The 18,656-nt window shown below is 52.9% G+C and overlaps 2 protein-coding genes across 4 annotated transcripts in view; one reads left to right on the forward strand and one right to left on the reverse strand.

The window, feature by feature from the left end:
• The window catches only part of RAB20 (RAB20, member RAS oncogene family), a 35,404-nt gene extending 26,810 nt beyond the window's left edge, over positions 1 to 8,594 (forward strand). For both annotated transcript variants that reach the window (XM_084879926.1, XM_084879927.1), the window contains exon 2: positions 2,067 to 8,594. In XM_084879926.1, coding sequence (XP_084736052.1) covers positions 2,067 to 2,572 — 506 coding nt within the window. In that variant the 3' untranslated portion in view covers positions 2,573 to 8,594. The remainder of the gene's footprint in view (positions 1 to 2,066) is intronic.
• Positions 8,595 to 9,383: 789 nt separating this feature from the next.
• COL4A2 (collagen type IV alpha 2 chain) overlaps positions 9,384 to 18,656 on the reverse strand; it is a 181,920-nt gene continuing 172,647 nt past the window's right edge. For both annotated transcript variants that reach the window (XM_084879934.1, XM_084879935.1), the window contains 8 exons: positions 18,170 to 18,286; positions 17,317 to 17,478; positions 17,103 to 17,201; positions 16,311 to 16,457; positions 16,057 to 16,173; positions 14,510 to 14,701; positions 13,128 to 13,414; positions 9,384 to 10,534 (listed from right to left, as the gene is read on the reverse strand). In XM_084879934.1, the coding sequence (XP_084736060.1) occupies positions 10,277 to 10,534; positions 13,128 to 13,414; positions 14,510 to 14,701; positions 16,057 to 16,173; positions 16,311 to 16,457; positions 17,103 to 17,201; positions 17,317 to 17,478; positions 18,170 to 18,286 (1,379 nt within the window). In that variant the 3' untranslated portion in view covers positions 9,384 to 10,276. The remainder of the gene's footprint in view (positions 10,535 to 13,127; positions 13,415 to 14,509; positions 14,702 to 16,056; positions 16,174 to 16,310; positions 16,458 to 17,102; positions 17,202 to 17,316; positions 17,479 to 18,169; positions 18,287 to 18,656) is intronic.

The raw sequence follows: 18,656 nt of genomic DNA on the forward strand, positions 1-18,656 counted from the left end.
TGTTAGAGACACTCTAGAAGTATAGTTAGCCAAAACCGGTTTGGCTCAGTGGATAGAGCTTCGGCCTGCAGACTGAAAGGTCCCAGGTTCGATTCCGGTCAAGGGCATGTGCCTTGGTTGTGGGCACATCTCCAGTGGGGGGTGTGCAGGAGGCAGCTGATACGGTAGATGTTTCTCTCTCATCGGTGCTTCTAACTCTCTATCCCTCTCTCTTTCTCTCTCAAAAAATAAATAAAATATATATTTAAAAAAAAAGAAATAAATATAGTTAGCTCTCCAAGGGACCCTGTGGATTCAGAAGGCCCCTGTAAGCTCCTCCGGGGAGCGTGGGTGCCCAGAGAGCTTGGGTCCAGTGTGGGGTTTCGCCCCGCCATCCAGGGTGTGGAATCCAGCGGCAGAAGCGGGGCTGATTAATCCCAGGGCCTGGGCCGGCTTTGGGAGGAGGCTTTGTTTCAAATGTAGAAATCGTGCTTCCTGGAGTCAGTGTACCACCTCCCACGCAGTGAACGTGAGAAGGGGAAAAGAAGGGGCTGTCTGTGAAAACTGGGGACACCGACACTGAGGAGACTTGGCCCCCAGAGACCAACGCCAAGAAAGGGGTCACTGGGCTTGCCGCTCACTTGGGATCTGCACCTTTCACAGGTCTTCTAACGTTTTCGTTGTTGTCGTTTAACATATATTATATGTGTATTTAATCGCCACAACTCTGCAAGGTGCTGTCATCTGTCCCATTTCACAGAAGAGAAGACTGACTCACAGGTGGTTGAGTAGCCTGTCCCTGGCACTGCCCCCAGGCCTGCTCTCCGCCGCTGTTCTGTCCCTGCATCTGAAAACAACCCGTCTCCATGTGGCTCCTTCTTTACATCCTTAGCTGCAGGGCTGTCGTTAGTTGGATTATCGACGCATCTGAATGATGGTTGTTCTGTAGTTTAGTTGTAACTTTGATGTAGGCTTTCTGATGATTAGACACGGGGGAATCAAAGTATTCCGGTATGACGAAATGCCAGTTCTTTGTGGGTTTAACACACCCCACCCCGCTCTTCTCCTCGGTCTGCGGTTCAGAGTTAAAGGTAGGGAGTCAAGATGCCAAAATGCTGAGTGCAGGGTGTAAATGGAGCGTCTGGCATGAATGAGGCTTCTACCATTTTGAAAATCAGACCACTGGGCTTCACTAATTCAGCACGTTTATTAGCACCAAATACATAGGGGCAAGTAAAGCCACATGGTCCAGTCCTCCCTCCTGGTAGAGAGATAAATATTAACTGCAGAACAAGGTGTGGGCCTGCAGTTGTGCTGAGTGGAGGAGCCGGAGCTCAGAAGGGGTGTGAGGGGGGTGATGGGACTGACGAGACGTAAAGGTAATCTGGAAGGGGGTCAGAAACCCCCTGGGAAGTGACGAATGGTCAAGAGGATTGACGAGTGGCCGCATCCAGGCAGCGGGACAGGAGCGAAGGACCGGTAGGCAGAGCAGGACTCGGGGCCGGGTGGCTGTGCGCACCTGTGTGAAGGCAGCTGGCCTGGTGCCGTGCCAGAGCAACGGCGATGCTGAGATGTGGCACCGGTGTCATCCAGCATCGAGATCCATGGGGGGAGCATTTTATTTAAACACTTCCTTTTAACACGCAAAACCAGGAGCAAGCCCTGCAATTTGTAATTAAAAAGAAAATAAGGGAAGCATTATCTCAATTTGTTGAGGTTCTGCTTCCTGGCATATGTCGACAGTTTGGCTCAAATAAACTCACAAAAATTAAAGAAAATAGGGCACGGGTATCTTCCTGGTCCCGGAGGTTAAGCACAGTGCGTGCCGAGGCTGTGCAGGCATTGCTTGTGGTGGGGATGGGGCCGCAGTCCCCCAGAGGGACAGGTCCCGCACTTAGATCCCGTGGCCTGGGCTGGTCACTGCTCTCTGCACACCAGTGTCTCCGCCCCGCTCAGCTCCAGCCACACCTACACGTGGGGTGACCATTCCACGGTCCCTCCTGAAGGTTCCTGTGTGTTGTGGTCGGTGGTGGGTATGTCTGAGAGGAGAAATAACCACATCTTTCTGATCCTTCCCCCACCGGCAGGGCGGGAGCAGTTCCACGGCCTCGGCTCCATGTACTGCCGGGGGGCGGCCGCCATCATCCTCACCTACGACGTGAACCACCCGCAGAGCCTGGTGGAGCTGGAGGAGCGGTTCCTGGGCCTGACGGAGACCGCCAGCGCCGACTGCCTCTTCGCCATCGTGGGGAACAAGGTGGACCTCAGCGAGGAGGGGGGCGGCCAGACGGAAGGGGGCGGCGGTGCATCATCGTCCAGGGGGCCCAAGCAGGTGCGGCAGGAGGAGGCGGTGGCTCTTTATAAGAAGATCCTGAAGTACAAGATGCTGGACGAGAAGGACATGCCGGCCGCCGAGCAGATGTGCTTCGAGACCAGCGCCAAGACCGGGCACAACGTGGACCTGCTGTTTGAGACCCTGTTCGACATGGTGGTGCCCGTGATCGTGCGGCAGAGGGCGCAGGGGCCGCCGCAGACTGTGGACATCTCCAGTTATAAGCCGCCCGAACGGACCAAATCCGGGTGCTGCGCCTGACTCTCAGAGGTGCCCCTGGCTCCCAGTTTACACCATTGGCAAGGAGCGGGACCCAGCGAGCTATGGTCAGGAGCATAGAAACTCAAGGCATTCCTTTTGCACACGGAGAAGCAGACCCGAGTGGAAATGACAGCTCGTTATGAAGAGAAGGTCGCTGGGGATCGTCGCCTCTGCCTCCCCTGTTGGTGGGGCGGTGGGGAGCTGCAGGATCAGCGTTCCTGGAGACCGTTGTCCCCGGGCTGATCCTTTCCTGACGCCTTGGCCTGGATGGAGGGTGGCTTGGGTGGGTGATCACCTGTCTGAGCACCTGTACAGCTGTCATGCTTGTTGTCCTCAGACGTCTCTCTTCACTGTGATGTATCTTCGGTCCTGTCATCTGGAACTTGTCCCTGATGCATCACCAAGATTCTCTACATGTTAATTTATACAAAACCAGGAATGACTGTTTTTATATTGGTTGTAGCAGCGGGAAGCGACACATATTATTAAAAAGAATTGTGAGAAGAACTTTGGTGTGGGGACTGCACTGCTTTAGGCTTTGTTTTGTGCCCCCAGTGGACTCCCTGCTGGGGGCTCTGGGGAGAGGCTGTGAGCTTAAAGCACTTCTCTCTGTAAAAGCTGCACTGAATCCTTACAAGGTCCAGCATATTTCGATCAGCCCATATGCCCGTCTTGATGACATGGATTCCAGTAAAACAAAAGCAAAACGGAAAGCTCTCTTTCTGCTGAGGTCTGCTTGGGTCACCGGGCAGTTACTATTGATAAATCTTCTGATTTAGTAAAACTGAAAACCCCATTTCTGCTGGTTGGTGGGTGCACTGTTGCATTATTAGAAGATGCTAAGGCGGGGCAGCTGTGAGACAGTAGGTTTTGTTTTCTTAGAAATGTTACCGAGAACTTGTAGGCCAGACGTGGGGACCTCTGGTTGGGAAAGAAATGTCTCAGCCAGCTCAGGCTGTTGTAACAAGATACAGACCGGGTGGATCAAACAGCAAACTGTTATTTCTCACAGTTCTGGAGGCTGGGAGTCCAACATCAAGGTGCCAGCCCTTCTTTTTCACGGATTCTGCCTTCAGTGATATACTGGGAATATCCTTCCTCATGCCAGAATAAAGTAAATACTGACCTATTAAAAAAAAAAAAAAGTGCCAGCTCTTTCTGCTCCAGGGGAAAGCTTTCTGCCAGGCGTGGCCTCCTCCTCAAGGTGTCCTCACATGGCACAGAGGGCAAGCTCTGGTCTTTCTTATAAGGGCACTCTTGCTATCACAGGGCCCTACCCTCATGATCTCCTGAAGGCCCGCCTCCAAATACCATCACCCTGAGGGTGAGGGCTTCAGCATATGGATTCTGGGAGGACGCAAGCATCAGCTCATAACAGAAAGCTAAGTGAGCCTGGCTGGTGTGGCTCAGTGATTGAGCACCAACCTATGAACCAGGAGGTCAGTTCTATTCTCAGGGCACAAGTCTGGGTTGCAGGCTCAATCCCCAGTAGGGGGCGTGCAGGAGGCAGCTGGTCATCATTGATGTTTCTATCTCTCCCTCTCCCTCTTTGAAATCAATAAAAATGTATATTAAAAAGAAAAAGAAAAAAAAAAAAGGAAAATGAGGCAGAAAGCTAGTGAGAACACAATCTTTTTTGCCTGGTTTCTTTGGGGGAGGGGAGGTGTTCGGGAAATTTTCTGAGTGCCCAGGATCTCTGCCTCTGGGCTCCTCTGGCTGCCTCCTCTGTCCTGTGCCACCTTGTCCAGGTTGGAAGGTGGGCACAGCCTCAGCGTGTGACTGGGATGCCTCAGTTACGGTGCACCGTTACAGCTCATGATCTCCAGGCCTCAAATTTCAATTTCTCAACTGTAGCCTGTTAAAAATGAAAATGGATCCATTTGGCTGGTTGCTTTTCATTGATTGGGTTTAATATGCCATTGCACGGGCAGAAGTTGTATTAATTTTTCTGTCAAGTGCATCTTTTTGGTGACACAGCTGGGAAACGTGCTACCTGGGGAGACCCAGGAGCTTGTCTTTGAATGCTGCGGAGGGAAAAAAGCATCCTATGAAATTATTTCATGTCTCGAGGCCCTTGCTCATCTTTTATTTTTTAAAATATATTTTATTGATGATTTACAGAGAGGAAGAGAGAGGGATAGAGAGTGAGAAACACCAATGAAAGAGAATCATCGATCAGCTGCCTCTTGCACACTCCCTACTGGGGATGTGCCTGCAACCAAGGTACATTCCCTTGATCGGAATAGAACCTGGGACCCTTGAGTCCGCAGGCCCATGCTCTATCCACTGAGCCAAACCGGTTTTGGCCCTTGCTCATCTTTAATTTCCTTGCCCATCTGCTCTGAGCACCCCTGGCCAGTGTCTTGGAACAGGGGATTGCCCAGGGATGCAACATTCCTCATTTATGACACTTAAGCGTTTCACCTGTTATTGTTGCCCTAAAAAGAGGCCTCACTCTGGGCTCTGTTCCAAGGGCACAGCCCGGGCTCTCTCTCATTAGGGGGTTTGGTCCTCAGGTCCCAGTCTGCTCACCGGGCTCTGGTCAGGACCTCGTGTGGGTCTAAGTCCCTATCAGGGAACTGGTTCTGAGGAAGCTTCAGGCTGGCCAGCCTCGTGAGTCAGCCGGTGGAGAGGGAGGGGATTTCTTTGCTGGACGTGCGTTTGCTGGTGTCCTCAAACATTCCTTCCACCCCTTTGTACAAACGCAGCTGCCCTGGGGCTGGGAGGCCGCAGGTTAACCTGCTGTGCTGCAGCTTTTCACCCAGGGCGCTGATGTGTCCCCACATAGATAGAAACCTTCTCAACAGTATCTCCGAGTTGGACGTCTCTTGGTGCCCTGGAGGCTTCGTACTCAGCGGAGGGGTCCGGGAAGTTCTGGGTTGGGTATGTTGTAATCTGGATGCTGTAAGTCATGGTTTCCCCTTTCCCAGGCTGCAAGGCTGGTTACTTAAAGCACAGCTTTGTCACCCTGGCTGGATTGACTCAGTGGTTAGAGGCCAGCCTTCGGGCGTAAGGGTCACGGGTTTGATTCCTGGTCAAGGGCACGTACCTTGGTTTCAGGTTTCCCGGCAGTGCAGGAGGCAACCAGATGATGTGTCTCTCATGTTGATGTTTCTCTATCTATCTATCTATCTATCTATCTATCTATCTATCTATCTATTTCTCTATCTCTATCTCTATTTCTCTGTATCTCTCTATCTCTCTTCCCTCCCTTCTCCCCCCCTTCCATGCTCTCTGGAAATCAGTGGAAACAAAATCCTCAGGTGAGGATTAAAAAACCCCAAAAAGTTCAACTTTGTTCTTTCTCAATCTGACATCCTGGTTTTATGAGAGCTCCCTGCTGTGCCAGGAAAATCCTCTCACACACATGTCTGGCAGCCATGCACCTCCAGCATACAGTTTCCCTATAACAGAGATAAGCCTGCTGCTCGAAGCCAGCGACATGAATCAGAGAGATGGTGTTTGTCCTCCAGAGAGGGGGAAGTGAAAGTGACTTCTGCCTCTTCCATGCTCTGGGTGACCCTGGTTATGTAGTGCTGAGTATGGGGTGACAACCACAGTTTGACCCTTAATCAGAGTGGGGGCTGGAGTGCTGAGTCAAAAACCTGCATATGACTTCTGACTCCCCCTAACGTAACCACTAATGGCCTGTTGACCATAAGTCATCCCAGTAGCATAAGCAGCAGATGAACACACATTCTGTATGTTAAATGTATTACCGTATTTTTCGGACCATAAGACGCACTTTTTTCCCCCCAGAAGTGGGGGGGAAAAGTCCCTGCGTCTTATGGTCCAAATATAGCCTACACATATACTGTAAAAAAAAAGTTTTTTTACTTGCCCGGCTCTGTGTGGTCTCTGTGTGCTTGCCCGGCTCTAAAATGGTTCTAAATGCTGCTGTTTACTTTACAGGGTTGATTACATGTGTTTATGACTGTGATGTTGGGTTTTAATGCACATAAAATATTTTAGGACACTATTTGTTTCAGAATCTTTTTTTCTTCATTTCCCTTCTCTAAAAACTGGTGCGTCTTATGGTCCGGTGCGTCTTATGGTCCGAAAAATACGGTATATACTCTACCCTTATAATAAAGTAAGCTAGAGAAAACAAAGTGTTATTAAGAAAATCATAAGGAAGAGAAAATATGTTTACAGAACTGTACAATTTATTGAAAAGAGCCCGTGAGTAAGTGGACCTGTGCAGGTCAAACCTGTACCACTCAAGGGCCAGCTGTGATTACTCTGAGGAAGGCAAGGCCTTGGACCCTAGCAGCCTGTGTCTGAGGACCGGAGTCTGGTCCCTCCAGGTGTTTGGAATGTTTTGGAGGCAAATCTGTGGCTGGGGGAGTTCTGGGAGGCACTTGTTAAATGTAATTTGGCCCAGTGGCCCTCATGCCTCCCTGGACCTCCTACCTGCCCATCCCTGAGCACGTTCCCTCTGTGGCCTGAAGTGGTCTCTGATCCTCCCCATGTCTCAAAGCTGGACCCCTTGGTCCTGCACTGTCAGAATCGGGTGTAGCTGTGGGGCCTGAAGTTTGTTCTGAAACCTGTGGGGCTGAGGATGCTCCTTTGTAGTAACTTCTGAGCAAGTGGCCGCCTGGTCTGCAAGCATCTGTGTTGCTCCCTCTCCTCCCCTGCCTTGGATTGGCCTTGAACTCACAGGCACCTCCCCCAGGAGGAGGGTCTGGAAGGCTTGGGGTTTGAGGGTGTGAGGCCTGAAGCCCAGAGGAAGGAAAGGTGTGTCTAGGTCCAGAGCCCCCCAGTGGCTGGAAAAGGCTGCATATCCAGGTCTCACCCAAGTCCACGCCCTTCCAGGTTAGGGCAGCTGGGACTGGGCTTCAAATGCCCCATTCCATTGGCTGCTGTTTGTGTTTTGCCAAGGTTGTTCTTGGGTGTTCAGATCTCAAGACAAGAGGAGCCATCCCTCATCCAGTTGTTTCCATTGGAGAAAGTCATGCAGGCTTAGAAGCCATCTCCTGGGGCTAGTCTGACAGTCCAGGGCTGCTGGCTTCTCCGTGAGGTGAACAAGGCAGGTCCTGCACCCCCAACCCTCCATTCAGGACTGGTCGGCCTGGGGAGGGCCACCGTCACCTCCAGGATGCACAGTGTGTGTGTCTCTAGGAGCAATTCCCAGCATCCTCCTTGGCCTCGCCCTCTGGTGGCCTCATTCACCCCTTCACTCCCGTGTGGCAGAGAAGTTGGACCCTGACCCCACATGATGGAACTGCCTCTTTGGGAATGGCTGCGGTTTTACAGCCAGTTTATGCCATTGCATGACCCACAGCTTTCGAGCCTGCTTCCACCCCAGCTGCCCTTTGGTCTTGAACTTGGCCGTGGGCTGGAGGCAGGGCTCTGGGAGTCTGCCCTGCGTCCTGCAAGTCCCCCTAAGGGTCAGTCTGCAGTGGGGAGGGTGTCAGGAGCTCCTGGGCATGGGTCTAGCTAGGGAGTTTGCTGGTCCCCTGCCCTTTGTGGCTCAGCACTTAACTCTGAAGTGTGAACCACGGAGGCATCAGATCTAAACCAAGTTTGTCAGGACCGTGACAAACGTGGTGTCTGCTCCTTTGGTTGTGGGGACTGGAGTCTAGAATAAACAATGCCGAAACCGGTTTGGCTCAGTGGATGGAGTGTTGGCCTGCGGGCTGAAAGGTCCCAGGTTCGATTCTGGTCAAGGGCATGTACCTTGGTTGCGGGCATGTAGGGGGTGTGCAAGAGGAAGCTGATAAGATGATTCTCTCTCATTGATGTTTCTAACTCTCTATCCCTCTCTGTAAAAAATCAATAAAATATATTTTAAAAAAATAGAATAAACAACTGCCTCCATAAGCTCTGTGGAGAGGCGCTGTGCTGGGCATCTTTCCAGTCCGGGCCTCAGCCTCTTAACCCATCTCACGACGACAGCTGTTGCTATGGAAACCAGCTGTGTACAGGTGCAGCTAGCTACCTTACATCAGCTTTACTACCTCCACGTGGGATGCTGCAGCTGGAGCGCACTCAGGCATGTAAGTGCTGACAGTCTTAGGCAACCGTGACCACTGGGGGCAAGAACTGGAGGCTGCAAATGTCCCTCTCCTATGCCCGGGCGGGACAATCTGAGGCTTCTTCTGCGGCCTTCCTTAGCAGGCCCCTTGCAGGATAAAACCCTAAATTGCTAAGGCCATAGCCCCCTTAGTAAGGTGCCCACTTTCCTGGGTTCACTCTGCCCAGGGCCCACTCCATTTCCCGAACCATGTACCTGAATAACCTTTCTCTGCAGAGTCCTTGTCTCGGTCAGCTCCTGGGGACATGCAAGCTAAATGGCTGCTGACCTCTTTCAACTAACATTATCAGGCGGAATACTTATTTCGTTAGGAGGACATTATTCTGAAAATGTTTGATAGAAGACTGACTTTCAAACGGTAATATTCAATTCAGTGAGTTGAGTTCCCTAGAGTCGGTCAGGTCCAAGGAAAAAACCCAAAGGCAGAAATGGGTCTTGGAGACTATTTCTTGGAAATACTGAGATTTGACTTGGGGCGTCATATCGAAATGAAGTGAATGGCTTTGGCAACCCCTAATTCCTCGTGTGATGGTTAGGGTGCTTTCTGCAAGCATGAATGCATTATAAACACAAAGACTGGTCCCCGAGAACGGAATGACAATACCACAGACTTGAGTTCAAGTGTCACAAAACTCAAGGAAACAGCTCCGAGGCCCTGTGTGGCTCGGCACCTAACTCAGCACAGACCCAGACCACCTGTGACGGATACAGTGTCTCCGGGTCACAGCAAATTCTGTGCTCTACAGAACTGAGACGATGAAGGCAGCCAACAACTGGGGGTATAAAAATGTTCAAAACTGACTTTTATTTTACGTTCATGATAGAGGGCATTGTACAAAAAAATGGAGGGTCCCTCCCCAGGGCGGCCAGGGGGCAGTGGAAACATCACTTCTGACTGTTCTGAGTTTGCCGTCCAGTAGCCTGGCTGACAACAGACAGCGAGAAGGTCTTTGTTTCTACGTGAGACTTGCCCAGACCCGTAAGGCTGTGGTGGAAAGAACGACGGCTGGTGTGTGACTATCAGTGTCTTCTTGGCCTCGAGGGGGTTAGGATCATTCACACCAACAGCATTGGGGAGAAGATCGTGCTGTCACTGAGTCATCCCGTTGGCTTAGTGCGCAGGGTCAGACCCATCCCCGGGAGACTCTCATGTGGTAACAGCGGCCATGAGTTCAGGAGCCCTCGCGCTATATGGCTTCATTTGTCTATACTGCCCTGTGAAGTGAGTTAGATGAGTGGGCTGTCTGAGGAGTTTGAAAGTGTGGTAACTACACAGGTACATATTAAGAAGTTAGTTACACGTAGCGCATAATAATCTAGTGCGACCTGACAGGGAGTGCTGGACTGTTAGTTTTCCATCTCGGAGAGTCACCGTGGGGGGGGTGGGGGGGGAGGCTTCACTCCGCAGAGTGGAGACAGTGGCTAGCACCTATGAGTGGACGACAAGTGGCTATCTGATGTAAGTCCTGGTGCCGAATTCCTTTGGTGACCTTTGTTTGTTGGTTTTTTTTTTGTTTGTTTTTTTTTTACAGAAAAACGGAAATCAACTTTTGGGTCAGCACCTGAGGTAATAAATTAAGAATAAGCACCAACATGGCCCCCGCTGAATGTCAACCCGCAGAGAAGCGGGTCGGGGCGGGGCGGCGCCTGTGAGCCCAGCGTGGCCCTCACAGGTTCTTCATGCACACCTGGCAGCGGCTGATGTGCGTGCGGATGAGCCCCGCCTTGAGCGTGTCGGCGGAGGGCGAGCCCTGGAAGTTCTGCTCGGGGATGGTGGTGAGCCAGAAGCTGTACTTGTTGGCGAAGTAGTGGCAGGTCCCGCGGCCTCCGTTGCACTCGATGAAAGGCGTGGCACGGAAGTCCTCCAGACAGCTGCCCGGCGACACCAGCGACTGGCCGCCGCCTTCGTCGCCTGCGGCCGTGTGCTGCGGGGAAGGAGAGGGGGGCTGTGAGCACACTCACCTGGGACAGGCCGGGGCAGACTGTAAGTGATGCATCTTCCCCTACCAGTGGTCGGCAAACGCATGAGTCCACAGAGCCAAGTATCAACAGGACAACGACTGAAATTTCTTTGGACAGCCAAATTTTTTAAACGTAAACTTCTTCTAACACCCCTTCTTCAACATAGACTCGCCCAGGCCGCGGTATTTTGTGGAAGAGCCACACTCAAGGGGCCAAAGAGCCGCAGTTTGCCGACCACTGCTCTAACGGAACAACCACATGAGCATCTATCTGGGTCAGCACAGACCACCTGCAACATGCCCCTCACTGCTAGGGGCTTGGCTAAGTAAGTCCGGGTAGACATGTAGGAAGCAGAACTGGGTAGCAGGCATGCTGCAGGGTAGGGTTTGTGGACATAAAATGGACAGTCCGATGCGTTTGTACAATAAGTGATGAGAACAAAAGCAAAAGCAGCGACTGTTAGATGTGGCTCCTGGTCAGGGCACATGCGTGGGTTGCGGGCTCAATTTCCAGAAGGGAGCGTGCAGGAGGAAGCCAATAAAGAATTCTTTCTCATCATCACCGTTTCTATCCCTCCCTTCCTCTCCCTTCCTCTCTGAAATAATATATATTCAGTAGATATAGTTGACTACATTTCCACATTTGGGGGCAAAAATATCATCTCCCCAGTCACCCACTCAAAAGAATGAAGCATTTGCCCGGCAGAAGGGATACCAAAATGTTGACTTCTGTTTTAAAGAAAAAAATAAAACCAAGATGTGGGTCAGAGGTTAAGTTAAAAATAAGCACCTCTCTTGCCGAAACCGGTTTGGCTCAGTGGATAGAGCGTCAGCCTATGGACTGAAAGGTCCTGGGTTCGATTGCGGTCAAGGGCATGTACCTTGGTTGCGGGCACTTCCCCAGTAGGGGGTGTGCAAGGGCAGCTGATCAATGATTCTCTCTCATCGATGTTTCTAACTCTCTATCCCTCTCTCTTTCTCTCTGTAAAAAATCAATAAAATATTAAAAAAAAAAAAATAAGCACCTCTCCCGAAAGTGACCCCTCTCTGTTACCCTTTGTGAAGAGGGAGGGAGTATATATGAGTGGTTTTGATTCGTTTTCTTCTTAGATCTCTATTTGCAGATTTTTCAACAACGAACAGGTACTACTTGTGTAATTAAAATTTTTTTTTTCTAATTAGAGGGTTGTTAATTAAGCAATTAGTCCCTGGAGGTGACCCAGCAGCTGCCGGCTGGGAGACGAGGCCTAGTGTTCGGTGATATTTTCTTTGCCACTTTCAAGTTCTGCTTTCTTTTTGCTTCACGAACATTTTTAGCTCCTAGGAAGGTGCATGCTAGGCCCCTGGATCTCAAAGCTACTCTATCAAAGACTGCCCTCTGGCTTGGCGGATTAGCTGTCAATGGTGAGTGGGTTGTCAGAGCCTGTTCATGCAGAATAGGAATATCTCGGCCTCAGTTTGCAGGGAAGGAAAGAGGGGCCTGTTATTTGGGCAGGCACCAGCAAAAAACAAAAACATCTGAAAAGTGTCCTGCTCACAAAACACAGAAGCCTTTCCAGGCCAGAGCTACTGCGCTCCTGTTTATTGTAAACAGGCCGGGAGAAGCAGGCATGTCTTCCCGAGGCGTCTCAGGCCCCACTTTGGTCTGAGCGAGCTGAGGCCATGCGGGGGGGGTCCTGCCAGGCCCTGGAAAGGGGTCCCCAGGGAAGAGCCCGGGGTCAGCCAAGGACTGGGTCGGGGGAAGCACCAGACTGGAAGCCTCAGAGCTGGGACCAGCCGGGCTGAGGAAGGGCTCTGAGTTTCTGTGCATCCAGTTATATATTATGTTATTAATGTAATTTGTGAAATATTTAACACATCACTGTGGCTGGAGTGATGATGGGGTTATGACATTCCCAATCAATAGAAATTAAACAGAAGACCCACTGCCCCCACTGGACCTTTCTTTCCCCCTACAATGGGGGAGTAAGCAGGGAAATTGTAAGGGACGCTCTCTGGTGCAGTCACTTCCCATAATGCTAAGCTAAACATAAGCTGGGCAAACCGAGTTCTCTATTTAAACCCTGGCGGTGGGATTCCAGGGTTTTCCTCATCAGCATACACATACCTGCTTTAAGCTGACTTGTTCACGAATGTATCTTTGGGTTCTAGATAGTATCTTCTACATAAGATTCTTAGGATTCTGGGTAAAATCCTTCCCTATGTTTAGCCAAAGGATGAGCCAGAAGAGCTCTACCTTCCACGTTCTGCTTAGGAAGATGGGTAATAAGCCAAATGTGTCCCAAGGACAAAGGCTTGGTGACAAATGCACGGGTCCCCTCTGGGTGGGGTAGCCCACGCCTTGGCTCAGGCAACCAAGTGCAGGTAAACGTGCAGGCTGTGTTCCAGATCTTGCTCATCCCCTGGGCCAGTTGCCTCTGTGCGGTGAACAGCTGCCCGTCTGAGTGTTTCTGGCAGCTGTTCTTGCTGCTTCCCCAGCCAGGGTTTTGGCTGGGGAGAGGAATTCCATGGCTACCTGGCTCCATGTTCTGAGAGAGAGCCGGCAAGCACCACCTACCATGAGGAAGGAGTATCCGATCCACAGACTCCGCCACCCGGCCGGGCAGTGGGGGATGGAGACGTCCTGGCTGTGGACAGCGATGGCGACAGCCGGGGCCTCACACACGGAGCAGCGGCTGATGTAGGGCTTGATTTCGTCCTCGGCCACGGGCATCATGGGCAGCGGGGCGGTGGTGGACAGCCAGTAGGACTTGTCGTTGCGGCTGGCGTAGTAGCAGACGTCCCCGGGGTTGCAGTACAGGAAGGGCATGGTGCTGAAGCGAGCCAGGCAGGAGCCCGCCAGCCCTGCAGAAGGAAATGCCAGCTGAGTGCAGCCTGACGATGCTCCCCCAGACATGCCTGGGCTCCCCCCCATCAGGGACCTGCCCCGGGGCCCTTTGGAGGGGCTCAGTTGTGCACAGGGGGACCCAGCCAATTCCCATTTGAGGGGAACAGGTTACACCGGCATGTTAGTCCTGCGCTGCTAGAAGTTCTCACACACACACCTCTGCACTAAGCGGGGTCAGCAGGTAGTGGCATTCTTACAGATAGCGCCCCGGGGGAGGCCCAGGCTGGGGGGGGGGGGGTCTTAAAGCACCAGTCCGGAGAAACCCCCAATGGCATCCAAGATGAGGGCCCAGCTCATCACACCCCACAGCACCCTCCCAGAAGGACGCTGGCCACTCCCACCTGCAAAGAACCACTGCTTCTGGTAAAAACCAACTCTCCTCAGGCCAGAGCGAGCTACTTAGTCCAGCAGCTTCCCTTTCCCGTCGGCTGCCACGTGCTCAGGGCCACGGTGTGCTCCACCTTCAGCAGCTGCCGAGCGCCCAGGAGGCCTCCTTGGCCCTGGTCCCCACCTCTCTTTTAGGCCCTTTCCCTTTGCCCCGCTTAAATAAACTTACAACGGAAGTAGATCACATACACGGGAATGTGCACACACCACGAGGCCCCAGCACTTAATGACCGTGTGCTTTCATGCCATTTTAATTCCTTCTGGCAACCGGGTTTACTTGGATAAATCCGAGCACACCCACCCGCATATCCATTTTCCAGGGGGTTCGATGTGGCCCCCAGGCTCTCATGAGCCCAGCCCGGTTCTTTGAAGAACTTGGGGCAAAAAGCAAGGCGGTGAAGCAGCTGGTGGCCGCCAGCACAAGGCAGGGACTCATGGGAGCCCAAGGGAGGCTTCTCGGAGCTAAAGCCAGGTCCCCATGGTCCTCACATGAGGGCATCAGAGGGCATTTTAACCCTTTCTGAAAAACCCAGGGACGTGAATGGCCCAGTGCCTTCCATCAGGAGAAGCTCATTGGCTGTGGAGGAATCATGAGCCTCACTGTGGCCATTCGAACTTGACCACCTGCACTTGAGCTGGCCCAGGGACTGGCGGGCAGTACCTACCCAGGTCCTGGTTGTGGGCTTTCTCCTGGCCTTCGAAGTACAGCAGGCTGTATCCACTCCAGAGCTTGTTCATGCCCTGTGGGCACATGGGCTCCTGGTCCGTCTGGCTGTGTTTCACCAGGAGGTAGCCGATGCCGACGCTGCGGCCGGGCATGCCGGGCAGGCCAGGGGTCCCGGGGCGGCCTGGTTCTCCTAGGGTCCGAAAGGAAGGAGCCGCCTTTCAGCTGCCGTGTAGACCTCAGCCCACGGCCCACGGCCCACGGCCCACGGCCCACGGCCCACGGCCGACAGCACACGGTCACATTTATAGCTGTCGCTGGGCGTTCTCTGGAGGCCCAGGTGCGCGTGGCTCTGTCCTTGCAGACCAGAGCCTCCTGGGGAGGACTTGACCTACATTCCACGCTCAGTAAGCACGTGATGATGACAGGGAGGGCACCGAACAAGGGCAGGGACTTGGCGGTCTCATGCGCTTTCCCCTCAGGGTGCACTAGTGCTGAGCAAGAACGAGAACCCCTGGAAGGGGCCCCAGGTGTATCCGAGTCCAGCCTCCCTGCAATGGTGGAGTATACATAAACCTTAGTGCGCAGGCCAAACCAATGGGCTTCTCTACCCGCAGCGGCCAGGCCTCCCTTTCCTAGATGCTTGGGGAGAGGCGGCTCAAGGCACACCTGGGCCATCCTGGGGCTGGAAATGCCCCCTCAGGAGGCCGGATTCTCCCGTCAGAGGACAGGACGTCTACACTGCCTTCCACAGGTTAGCCCTTCACGTGTTTGACATCAGCTGTCCTGATTGTGCTCCCACATGACCCCTCCCCTGCAAGGACATTTTTCACTCTCGCCACTTTTCCTTTATCATGAGGACACCCCCTCCGCCCTGCGCCGTCTCAAGTCTCCTCTCCTGGATGGCTCCTGTCTGTCCACGTGTGTTTCCAGATGTGCATCCCCCAGGTTACACAATCTGGCCGTGGGTGAGTCCCTCCGGAGGGTAGCAGATTGCTGCTTCTGAGATGTGGGCGCTGATAATGCAGCCTCATACTGTAATGAGCACAGGTGGGTGACATCTCAAGAATTTAATTTTTTTTGCACATGACTGGCTATTATTTCTGGCCCATCCTGCACATGTACAAATAATTTAAAAAAAAATTAGTCCACAAGACTTTGGTGGATGTAATTGGTTTCTTTCATCTCATTGTCTCAGGCCTTCAGATCTTTTCAAATCTTATCTCTCAGGTATGTCAGGTGCTTCCTTCTCAGAGGCACCTGCCCAGGGCCTCAGAGGAAGGAGAGAAGCCAGCCTGTCCTGGAGATTCTGTGCCAGGTGCTCTGCTGGGCGCAGGTGTGAGGGCGTGTGTCCGGGACCAAGGCTGCACCGAGGGTCCTGGGAGCTGAGCTGGGGTTTCAGAGCAGAAGGGGTGCAGCCTCTTCTCTCTGCGCATCCCTCTCAGTGCTCCTCTACTCCCTCCTTGCACACCACAGTCCCTCTGTCAGACCACAGCTGGCCTGGAAGAAGTCCCTGCCCACTGGCCCCTTTCATAGTCCATCACTCACCTTCCTGGCCAAGTGGCCCCTGGTGCCCCATGGGCCCCACGTCTCCTCGGAATCCGGGGTTGGCTGACACACCGCCTCTTCCCTGGGGCCCTGCCTTCCCTGGAGCCCCTCGGAAGCCTGCGAAGTCACCGAAACAGGTGTGAGTGCCGTGGAGAGAGAGGCATTGGGGCTTAACAAATGCTTTTCAGTGAGAAAACAACAAAGCAAGTAGGACAAGGAACCTTTCCCTGGTGGCCCTACAGCAGGGCTCCTACCTGGTTCTCCTGGGGGACCCTGGGGTCCCATCTCTCCCTGCATTCCCGGGAGGCCTCTTCTTCCTGGCAGACCCACTGGTCCTGGCTGGACAGTCATCTGCGGGGGGATTCCTACAATCCCTGGGGATCCCGATGGACCTGGGATGCCTGGAAAGGGAAAAGGAAGGCCCGTTGACACAGGGGGACCGCTTGCTTTCTTGCTCTGATTTCTATCCCATTGTTTTACTTGTTGAAACCAACCTTGGAGCTTTCTAGAACACTCTTGCTTCCTAGAGACGAAGATGGGTAGTAATAACTCATCTGAAAGGCTGCTCAGTGCCTGCCCTTCCAAGAATTACTTACTTTCTTTTCTTTTCTTTCTTTTTTTTTGTTTTGTTTTGTTAATCCTCACCCAAGGATAATTTTTTCCATTGATTTTGAGAGAGAGTAGAGGGAGGAAGGAAGGGGTGGGGGGAGAAGGACAGAGAGAGAGAGAGAGAGAGAGAGAGAGAGAGAGAGAGAATCGACTTGCAAGACATATAAGGTTATCTGGTCTTGACTGGGAATCAAACCTGTGACCCTTCAGTGCTTGGCCCAACACCCTAACCAGTAAGCCACACTGGCTGGGTCCCAAGAATTACTTTCCTTCAACCATACGAGTGCCTTCAGACCCTATCTTGCTTTCCTCTTTGCACTTGACAAAGACTGCCTTTGGAGCCCCCATGCCCTGAGGGGCAGGAACAGTTCTGGCAGCCCCTCCTGGCAGCAGCCAATCTGAGAGGGCGCTCTGTAGCCATGCCGACGGCCACTTACCTGGGAGTCCTCGGTCTCCTTTGGGTCCCTTTGGGCCTCGGTCACCCACACTTCCGGTGATTCCTATGTTGCCCATGAATCCTTGCTCACCTCTGGGCCCTTTGAGACAGGAGGACATTAAGGACACCTGCTTGGGCGGGGGAGGGGGGGCTCCAGCACCTCTGCCCACTGCCACCAGCCTCCCCCAGGAGAGGACCCCTTCGTGTGCAGTTACCTTTTTCTCCCGGGAGACCGAGCACGCCAGGCCGGCCCTGGGGCCCGGGGTCCCCAACCCATCCTTTGGTCCCTGGGTTTCCTGGAGCGCCAGGGCTCCCTTCTTCGCCTTTGCTTCCGGGAAAAGCAGGAGGCCCCGGTGGCCCCGGGGGGCCTGGATAACCTGTTGACATGAGTCACAAGAAAGGGGAGTGTAAGCAGGAGGAAGGCACTGTCACGGCCATTGGGAGTGAACTCACAGCGGGGTGGGGGGTGGGGGGGGAGGGCCCCAGGAGGACAGACAGACAGCCATCCGTGTAGGGGATGGTCTTCAGCAAGTGTGCCACCCTGGGCACCTTTTTCTTTTCATTGTGGTAAAATACAGGTAGCACACATTTATCATTTTAACCATGTTTCCTGGCATTAAGTACATTCATGTTATATAACCATCGCCACCACCTCTCTCAGAATTTTTTTTTTCTTTTTCTTTTGATAAAAAATCCTTTATTTATTTATTTATTTATTTATTTATTTATTTATTTATATTAAGGTATTATATGTGTATATATCTTACCATTGCCCCCTCCTCCCCATACTCCCATACATTCCCTCCCTCCCCAGAGTTTTTCATCCATTGGTTTTGCTTATATGCATGCATACAAGCCCTTCGGTTGATCTCTTATCTCCGCCATATCTCTCAGGACTTTTTCATCATCCCCATTATACACTAACTCCCCTTTCCCCCTCTCCAGCCCCGGCGACCCCCATGCTCCTTCCTGTCTCTGTGAGCGAGGCCTTCACACGAGCAGAAGCCCCGTGGGGTCCTTGGGTGCCGCAACCAAAGTGCGAGGTGAGAGCCCTGCTCCCCTGCTTACCTTTCAGGCCGAATATCCCCGCGGCCCCCTGGTCACCAGGTGACCCAGAGATGTTGGAAGGGGGTGTGACTCCTGGAAACCCTTGCTGTCCTGGGTTCCCAGCTGGGCCTCGTTCCCCTGAGGAGCGAAACAAAAGGAGCTGCTGTTAGTTTCGGCATCGACTTCTTCATCTGCCCATTTCCCCGCCCGCTATCACCTGTCCAGGAGCACAGCTGCCTGGGAGAGGCAGCGATGGAAGGAAAGAATGCCGAGCACAGTTCTTGGGGTGGGTAGAGGGAGGCAGTGGCCTTGGGGCCCCCACTTCCACCAGCCCCGTCTGCTGCAGCGAGCGTCCCTTGGACTCACCTCTGCTTAGATCTCATTCTCACGGGAGGCTACTTGCTCAGAGACTGTCCCCCACCCCCAGGTGGCCCGCCCTGGCGGCATCATCTGAGCAGTGAGGTCTGCTGGCTCTGCCAGCACTTGTGATGAGATGGATCTTTTCAGA

This window comes from Pipistrellus hanaki (genome assembly GCF_964339955.1).
Source record: "Pipistrellus hanaki genome assembly, chromosome: 3".
NCBI classification, from domain to species: Eukaryota; Metazoa; Chordata; class Mammalia; order Chiroptera; family Vespertilionidae; genus Pipistrellus; species Pipistrellus hanaki.